At 45.4% G+C, this 9650-nt stretch overlaps 1 protein-coding gene across 4 annotated transcripts in view; it reads left to right on the top strand.

Moving 5' to 3' along the window:
* Window positions 1-2384: 2384 nt before the first annotated feature.
* The window catches only part of CWC25 (CWC25 spliceosome associated protein homolog), a 34467-nt gene continuing 27201 nt past the window's right edge, over window positions 2385-9650 (top strand). For 2 of the 4 annotated variants that reach the window (XM_055090984.1, XM_055090982.1), the window contains exons 1-2: window positions 2385-2559; window positions 4941-5113. In XM_055090984.1, coding sequence (XP_054946959.1) covers window positions 2542-2559; window positions 4941-5113 — 191 coding nt within the window. In that variant the 5' untranslated portion in view covers window positions 2385-2541. The remainder of the gene's footprint in view (window positions 2560-4940; window positions 5114-9650) is intronic. The other 2 variants (XM_055090981.1, XM_024130048.3) reach the window with 1 other exon arrangement.

Below are 9650 nucleotides of genomic sequence, written 5' to 3'. Positions count from 1 at the left end.
GAAAGACCAAAAAAAAAAAAAAAATTCCAAATGGATCAAAGACTTAAATATGTAATATAAAATTATAAAGGTACATAAAGGAAACATGGGAAAAATGAACGCTGATTGAGGAGGGTATAAGGATGGTGGGAGGCTTCTACTGCATTGACTGTTTTTTGGCCTCACCACACAGCAGCAGGATCTTAGTTTCCTGATCGGGTATCAAACCAAGGACCCCTGCAGTGGAAGCGTAGATTCTTTTTTTGTTTGTTTGTTTTTGTTTTTTTTGCGGTTCGCGGGCCTCTCACTGTTGTGGCCTCTCCCGTTGCGGAGCACAGGCTCCGGACGCGCAGGCTCAGCGGCCATGGCTCACGGGCCCAGCCGCTCCGCGGCATGTGGGGTCTTCCCGGACCGGGGCACGAACCCGTGTCCCCTGCATTGGCAGGCGGACTCTCAACCACTGCGCCACCAGGGAAGCCCGGAAGCGTGGATTCTTAACCACTGGACCGCCAGGGAACTCCCTACTGTGTTGACTTTTGTATCTTTTAAAACATATTTACAATGTATTACCCACTAAAAAATGTTTTTTTGTTGTTGTTAAGAGTGTTTGGCTATGGAAATAAAAGTTTAGCTCTAGCATAGTGAGTGAGAGGTAGGGAGTCTTATGAAGCTGGAGAGGTAAGAAGAGTCAGATCATGAAAGAACTCGACATGGCCGCGCAGCCCAGCTTATGGGATACTAGTTCCCCAACCAGGGATTGAACCCGGGTCCTCAGCAGTGAAAGTGCAGAGTCCTAACCACTGGACTGCCAGGGAATTCCCAGGACTTCACAGTTCTTAAACGCGGGCTCTATAGTATGAATAATGGGGAGCTATGAAACGTTTTAAAGCGGTGGGTTGAAACAATCATGTCTGCATTTTAGAGAGATCACTCTTAGCTATAAAAAGAGTGCATAGATCTATAAGGGATAAAACTGAAAACGGGCAAGTGGACTTCTACCGGGTGAGGGATGATGGCCTGAACCAGGCAGGTGGTGAATGTCATGGTGAGGTGGACAGATTTGAGAGATGTTGAGCAGTTAGAATCTTGTTGATTGGATGTTGGAGATGAGGGAGACATCTAGAATGACGTCCGGATGGAGAAGTGGTGGTAGTAGGGGATTGGGGGAGTAGGTATAGGTGAGATAACACATTTAGTTTAAGTGACTTCCAGATGTCCAATTGGAAATGCCTAAGAGCCAGGCTTAAAACCCTGGAGCTTGAAAGAGGGCTATGACTGGAGATAATGAATTTGGGATTCACTAGCATACAGATGGTAACTGAAACCCTGTAAGTAGATGAGATCACCCAAGGAGAGCACCTACTGTGAAAGGACCTAAGACAGAACGGATGAGGGAGGAAAAAAGAAAATGTTCCCTGAGAAGGATCTAGAGAAGGAAAATTTGGAGAGTGATGGGAAGAAGTCAAGTGAAAAGTGTTTCGATAAGGATAGAGTGGTCCTCAATACCAAAGGCTAGGGGTAGTCCAGATGAGGATGAAATGTGTTATTTGATTTAAATACAGGGGTATTACTGAAGATCACAGGAAGAATAGTTGAGCGGAGGGTTTAGGTTAAGCAGAAGATGAAGCGGAAGCATCTTGTCCCCGAAGTGCAAGCATCTTGTCTCCGAAGTGGAGACAACTTGTTTCAAGTTCGCTAAAGACGGAGAGGAGAGTGCAGCAGCCGGGAGAAAGACACGAGCTTTTTTCTTTTTTAAGGGTCAACTGAGCGTATCTAAAATGATGATGACAAAGAACCAATACTTAGGGAGATAGAGGAGGGAGGAAGGAATTGAGTAATACCAGATGCGAGGGGTGGGATCCGAGCAGATGAACCGCCGTGCCTTAGATTAGGAGGGATTCTTCTTCCATCGTAAACTAAGGGAAAGGAAAGGGGAAAGCTGGCAGATTCTAAAGGTTTGGTGCAGGGAAGCTGATGGAATTTCGGTTCGATTGTTTCTATTTAACTCCGTAAAATACGCCTAGAGTAAGGGGGTTGGCTGTGAGTCGAGGTTTGAGGAGACTGCGGATTTGAAAAGCCGTTTAGAAATTCCGGGCGGCCTAGGATGGCCTCGCGAGGGAGGCCCGGAGTGGAGCTCCGAGGGGGGACGCCGCGGTGCGTCGCCATGGCAACCGAACCGCCGGGCTAGGCCCAGGACCAATTGTAACCCGAAACAGCCGCAGCGTTTTAACTCACTGCTCCAGAAATCAGGAGAGGAGCCAACCCGAGGCGACCAAAGTGAAACCACATATCCCGCGATATTACGGCCGCAACCTGCGAAACTGCACGTGACGCTACCGCCACGCAGCGCGACAGCGAGTATTAAACGTCATGGTACCGCGACGCTGTCGCTGTAATACAACGCTCTCCCGGAAGTGGTCTCTGGATCGGGCAGTGAAAGCGGTAGCCAGTTGTACCCGGGATCAGATCTCCGGAGGTCGCAGCTGAACTCTTTCTCTGCGTTTCTCCTCGATCTTTCCTGAGTCTTCCAGGTCCGCGTAGTGAGGAAACGTTTCCACCATCATGGGGGGCGGAGACCTGGTAAGTGAGGGAGCCCAGGGCTGGGGGAAGACTGAGGCCGGAGACCGACTGAGGCTGGGGACGGAAATTGGCGGGGGTGGCAGTGGGTATTCTTGGCAACGCAGCCGTTGGGGACAGGGAGCTGTAGCCCTGGACAGGGGACGGATAACTAAGGCCATGAGGGACTGGGTGGAGACTTGGGAAGATATGTGAGGTGGGTCGCCAAGGAAGGCAGGTGGTGTTTGTTGACAGGGAGCCCTTCTGGCTGGAAATTCTGGGAAGCCTCGGGGGTGGTTGGAACCGTGGCTAGGAAAGGAGGCAGGTATGGAGGACGTGTCACTTTGTTTTGTATATCTTGTCTTGGGATACATCTCCTTTCCTCAGCTAGGAGTTCAGTCATGTCCTGGGCTACAGTGATTTGTGCCCGCGTTCTCCTCGTCCCTGAGCCATGTCCTGGGGTCACGGAAGATCTTTCTCATGTTCACCTTTCTGACTTCCACTCCTTCAGTGCTGCATTCTGATCTGTAGTGGCAGAGCTTTCTCCTGAATTCATAGCACTTAATATAAGTTATGTGGCTATTTCTCTTAAACTGTATAGTTCATTTGTAGGGGGCTAAACCTCCGAATTGGGCAAATGTACCCATAAGAGCATTGTGCAAGATCAGAAAAATGCTAATCTCCTGAAAGTGTAGCTAATTGAATCAGCAAATAGATTCGTTTAGCCAACTGTCCAGTAGCTATATTAGAGTTTGTCAGGTGTTACCAGTTAGAATGAGTTCCAAGATACCATCAAGGTTCTTCTGACTTAGTGTCTTCAAGTAGCTGCATTTAGTGACAGGAGAGCTCTAATCCAGAGTTTCTCAGCCTCAGTGCTATTGACATTTTGGGCTGGATAATTCTTTGTTGTGTGTGTGGTCCTGTGCATGTAGCAGCATCCCTGGCCTCTGGCCAGTAGCACCTTTCTCCTTCAGTTGTGACAACCAAAACTGTCTACAGACATTGCCAAATGTTCCCTGGGAGGCACAATCACCCATATTGAAGGCGAGAGAGGAGGACCATTAGGACAAGGTGGAGGGTTGGGGAGGAAGGGAGGAAGGACCGAACAACCTGATGAGGGGAAAGGGAGTACAAGAAGAGAGAGAGGGCTTCCCTGGTGGCGCCGTGGTTGAGAGTCCGCCTGCCAATGCAGGGGACGCGGGTCGGTGCCCCGGCCCGGGAGGATCCCACATGCGGCGGAGCGGCTGGGCCCATGAGCCATGGCCGCTGAGCCTGCGCGTCTGGAGCCTGTGCCCCGCAGCGGGAGAGGCCACAGCAGTGAGAGGCCCACGTACCGCAAAAAAAAAAAATATTCCCTGACCAGGCATTGAACCCCGCCACCTACAGTGGGAGCACGGAGTCCTAACCACTGGACAGCCAGGCAATTCCCTCATTTAGGTTTCTTAACTGGTCTCCAGGTTTTCAATCCTGATCCTCTCCAATCCATTCTTTACATGCTAGGCTGGTCATGCCTCCCACCTGCATATGAATGCTTAGTGTTTTCTACTGTTAACAGGATAAAATCCAATTGCTTAACATGGCTTATAAGGCCCTTAATCTGTTGCTTTCTTAGTTGGCTTCATCTTGAGCCCCTTCCTATCAGCTTGCTCTCCTATCTCCAGCCATGCTGAATTATTTGTTCTTTCTCACCACTGGGCCTGCAGTTGTGTGTGCTGTTACCTCTGTGTGGAAATCTACCCCACTCCTTCCCGCTTCCTACATCACTGGGCTAATTTATAATTATCCTTAGATGTCACTTCCTCCAGGAAACCTTCCCTGGTTGGGAAGCTGAACCAAAGCAGTGGCTCATGGGGAGGAGGGAGAGGAGAAGCATTCCTTGAGGGTGAGGAGGAAGACCAGAACCAGGGGGAGATTCTTGGGAAGGAAGGTTGAAAGAGGTACTAGGTGGGGTTGTAAACCATGCAAGTTTAAGGCACGTTAAGTGGACCCAAGGAAAAGAAGGCTGTGTTCTAAGAATGAACGTCCAGTGCCAAAGGCACTTGAATTCTTTTGCCTTTCAGAGTCTATACTTTCCTGCTTCTTTACCCCATTCCTCCTGTGTTGTCGTCACCAACCCTCACTTCAGGCATGGCCAGTGGAAGTCAGGCTCACACGTTTCAGGATAGAAGTATTTGAAGGGAATCTCGGAGGGGCCTGTTTTATCCTGAAGCTTTATGTACTTGAACAGCCTCTCTCCCGCCCCCCCACGTGTGAGATTTTCGGGTGCCAACCTTGCCATTGTTAAAGACGTCTTGCCCTTACATGCCTGCCTTGGCATGAATGTAGGGGCGGGAAAGGGAGGGCCAGTTATACTCACCACCCACCCACTGCCCGCATTGTTTTCTCCCTCCTTTCATTTACCACAGAACCTGAAGAAGAGCTGGCACCCGCAGACCCTCCGCAATGTGGAGAAAGTGTGGAAAGCTGAGCAGAAGCATGAGGCTGAGCGGAAAAAGATTGAGGAGCTTCAGCGCGAGCTGCGGGAGGAGAGGGCCCGGGAGGAGATGCAGCGCTACGCGGAGGACGTTGGAGCTGTCAAGTACGTGAGGAGCTGGGGCGATTCGGCCTGGGGGAGTCTTGGTGTGTGGGGAATTGCAGAACTGCCTGCAGGTGCATCGTCCGGTTGTTGCATAATAGCTGGTTAAGAGCGTGAGTTTGGAATCAGACTGGCCTGGGTTCCGAGGCTGGCATGGCATGGACTAGCCTAGCCGTGTAACTGGGAGCAAGTTTGGGAGCCTTGGTTACCTCCGTAGAGCCGGGGGAATGAGAGTACCCAACTCCTAAGGTTTGTTGAGGATCAAATGAGATGCCATATACAGGGCTTAGTGTAGACCAAGTTCATGGAAGATGATTGCCAGACAACTGTGGCTGAGGGTGATTGCCTATACCCTGCTTCTCAGTATGTGTTGAGGCCTCAGTCCTGCTTTTGTTTATTTATGGTATTGCAGGCTCATTTTAGGGAGGCAGAGAGGTCCCACGGAAGGAGGTAGATGGTGTGTCTGTCAGTAAAAGCTGTGTGAATGTGGACGGTCTCATTCGATTTTCCCTGACTTCGGTTTCCTCTTGTATAATGTAGGATAGGAGTAACAGACAATAATTTACTCTACCCATCTCATAAAAGGAGATGGGAATAAATGTGTTCTGAGAAAAATTAAAAGCATAAAATATGCAGTGCACGTTTCCCGGAACCTGGGATTCTAATCTGGGGTGTGAGGATAGACAGTGGGAATGTTCTTCTTTGCCGATTTCTGTAATTTAATGAGGCGAGATCAACTCCGGGTCCAGCCGGGGCTCTTGGCCGGGAAGTGGCCGCGCACCGAGCTGCCTGGCAGTGGGGAGGGCGCTCTCAAAGCGGAGGTTCCGCGGCCCAGGGAGGGCAAAAGCAAAGTCTCTAACTTGTTCTCAGAGGGAGGTTTCTAGAGCCGGGGAGGTGGTCCATGGTGGCGTTAATGGAGTTAGCACTGGATAGAAGCTAGGTGTTCTGAGAGCGCCCCAATTTTTTTTTTTTTTTTTTAAAGCCGATCCGAATTTCCATCTCTATTTTCTTTACTCTTTCTTGTTTCTAAATATTCAGTGTACTTTTTCTGCAGCTAATGGAAAGTGAAGGTCTTCAAATGTCATGTTTGAGAGTGCAGGTAGTATTCAGTGGAAATTGGGAGTCATCAATATGTTTTTTTTTTAATCCCAAGAACATAAAACAATCTGTACGTACATATTTTTCGTAAATCTTAAATGTAAGAAAATATAGTTAAAAATCACCTGCTTTAACATCAAATGTAAAATTATTCTTTGGGAATTTGTTTTTTTAAAACAGTGAAAAGCAATGAGTAGTGAATATACTAAAGATATTTATAATCTCTGACTTATTTTAATATACTTGGAATTTTGTTTCTGGTAAGAGCTATTGCTTTCTTGTTTGACTTCCTGATTAAGTTTCAGTAAAATGTGCATATAATAACAACAAACTGTATTCTGTATGAAAAAAACAAATCGGAGAAAACCCACTTCTTCACCGGAACGGTCACCAATAAATCGGTATTTTTAAATTAAAAAAATATATATGCAGTGCATTCCTAAATCAGAATTGAATAAAAACTCCAGATAGACTAAAATTGACTTATCTGTACTATCCCTTGTTCACATCCTAGTGGGCAAGTCTCCAGGGTGACATGTGACATACTTCCCCTGTTGGATATACAGGGCTTTTCCTTAGTAATTTCATGACAGGGGGATTTGTGACATTCAGAGGCGTGTGTATGTGTGAGAGAGAGAGACTTAGTTTCAGTTCGTGGAAATGGCATTATGGAATTTAGGCAGGATAATAATTACGTTCTTTCTTTGTTTTTTTTTTCTGTTTGATTGTTTATTTTATTTATTTTTTATACAGCAGGTTCTTATTAGTTATCTATTTTACACATATTAGTGTATACATGTCAATCCTGATCTCCCAGTTCACCGCCGCCACACTTCCCCCACTTGGTGTCCATACGTTTGTTCTCTACATCTGTGTCTCTATTTCTGCCTTGCAAACCGGTTCATCTGTACCATTTTTCGAGATTCCATATATATGTGTTAATATACGATATTTGTTTTTCTCTTTCTGACTTACTTTTACTTCACTCTGTATGACAGTCTCTAGATCCATCCACATCTCTACAAATGACCCATTTTCATTCGTTTTTATGGCTGAGTAATATTCCATTGTATATATTTATACATCCTTTCAGGATTGGCAGAAGGCCATTCTGACTTAAGTATAAAATTTGAAATGTTTTAAAATAAATGGAGTCTTGGAGTTTTTAAAGTACAGCACAATGTATTTAGGGCATTAATATATAAAATGAGGTAAAAGGATGAAATTTTATGTTTTTTTTAACCATAGATACACATTAAATTATTTTACTTTATACACTTTGTATAAATTATATTCTTTATAATTTAAACTAAATAAATTTCACACATTTGAATTAATTCCTGGGCAGCTTATATGACATTTTTATACGTGAAGTTTGAGATGTTGTGAACCCTTGATTTTAAAACAAATGTCAGTTTTAGGCGGAATACCCATTAGTTATAAGACTTTACTTTCCCACTAACCAAAAGTAAAAAATTATTTTGAAATTTTTTTCAGCCAAGCATTACATATTCTGTGCCTGATAATGTCAGAAATTTGGGCTCTACAGAGTCTAATTAATGAGGTCCGAGTGTAGATGAGCAGTTTCAGAGCTGGGAGTCAGTGTATATCCTGTTGCTGACCCTCATGCCTTCTTGTCTGTTGTGAATGGGAGGAAGGTGATTTTATATTCTTTTGATTTTTTTGCCCCCTCACATTTTCTCCAATGTTATGAAACTCAAAGATTAGCACGTAGGTCCCTTTTTTTGGTCTTTACTCGCAGATGTGTTTAGACGATCTGCTTGTCCAACTGACTGGTTTGTGTAGTTCTTTGCATAGTGTCGTGCTTTTCATTGATCCAGTACAACCCTTTGCTATTTAACAATTCACTTGTATGGTTCAGATAATCTTTTCTGTGTTTATCATACAGCTGTCTTAGAACAAAGAAAAAAACCTCAATATGCACGTTATCCTTGATCTCCATCCAAATCCCTCTTTGCAATAGAATGTTGTTTAAGTATTTACTGATAATATTAGAAAATTGTGTTTTCTTTACCAGCATTTTTCAACGCTTGCACTTTAGGGTGTCCTTGGAAGATTAGATAAACGAAGATGGGAGTGATTCCCACCCAAGCAGACTCTCTAAGAATAGCAGGGGGTGTCTGGGGCAAGGGCATCTGGATACCTTAAGAGCTCCCCGGGTGATCCTCATGGGCAGCCTCAGTTGAGAACCTGTTCTATATCCTTAGTGGTAGCAACAGCAAAAATCTATACATCATTTCGTTTTTATATGACTTTTACCCCATATCTTCTCTCATTTAAAAACTCAGAGAGAGGGTCTCACTTTAAAAATGATGAGAGATGGCAGTCACTAGCTCCATTTTAGACGTGAGGATATGGAAGTGCACAGAAGTAACTTGCACGTTTACCCAGCTGGGTAGTGGCGCAACCAGGTCGAGTCCAGTGGCACTGGATCTCAGTGATACAACATGTTCTCTTACTGGAGGGCCTGAGCAGGACTGATATTAGTTGAGTCCTTTTAAGACTAGCTGTAGCCCTGAAAATACTACTTTATAGAAGGATCTGTCTTCATTTTTCCTATCCTTTCTTCTGGATACGTTTTGCTCCTTTGCCTGCCTATTCCTGGCCCTCCTACCTCTTCATACCGTCTCTTCTCTTTTATTCACTTGCTTAGCTTCTTTTCCCTCATCCAGTAACTGCTCCTGCTTCCCAAGGCTCACTGTTCTTCTCCCTTCATTCCTGTGGTACCAGTGTCTGCTTCATGCTGACGACTCCCACGTTTATCCCACACAAACTCTTGTATCTCTGTATATTCAGGCAGTTGTTTTTCTTTTTTTTTTTTTTTTCAGGCAGTTCTGCTTCAAGCGTCCCACAGTTACCCATCACATACTTAGCTCTCAGCAGCGCTGTTCAGTAATTTGTTGACCTCTGTGCCTCATCTGGTAGCCTGTGAGCAACTCAGCTGCCTGAATCTTTGTCATCTTTTGACCTTCTGCCTGGCACATAGGAAGTGTGCTGAGTCAGTGTTTACAAATGAATAAACAAATATTTATTTCCAGTTTCCCCATCTGCGTTTGTGTCAGGCATGCATAGCCATGATCCCTTGAGTCATCTTTGACAAGTCCTTTTAGGATCCCTCCATACTCGATCACTGAGACCTGCTTTTCATTCAAAAAGTACTTCCAGCTCCAGACCCATAGCCCATGAATTGTCAAACACTGAACATATTAGGCAACTGTCTTGGATTCATTCCAGCCATCCAGGAGTTTAAAAAAACCTGGTGGGAGATACAAAACACATACATAGAGAATAAAAAGACTAGCTAGTGGGAACATCAGTGATTATCCCCAGGGTAAGAAGACATGACAGAACTAAAAGGTAGGTTACGGGCTTCCCTGGTGGCGCAGTGGTTGAGAGTCCGCCTGCCGATGCAGGGGACACG

Source organism: Physeter macrocephalus, chromosome 14, assembly GCF_002837175.3.
Source record: "Physeter macrocephalus isolate SW-GA chromosome 14, ASM283717v5, whole genome shotgun sequence".
Classification (NCBI taxonomy): domain Eukaryota; kingdom Metazoa; phylum Chordata; class Mammalia; order Artiodactyla; family Physeteridae; genus Physeter; species Physeter macrocephalus.
This window is presented reverse-complemented; position numbering and strand designations above follow the sequence as displayed.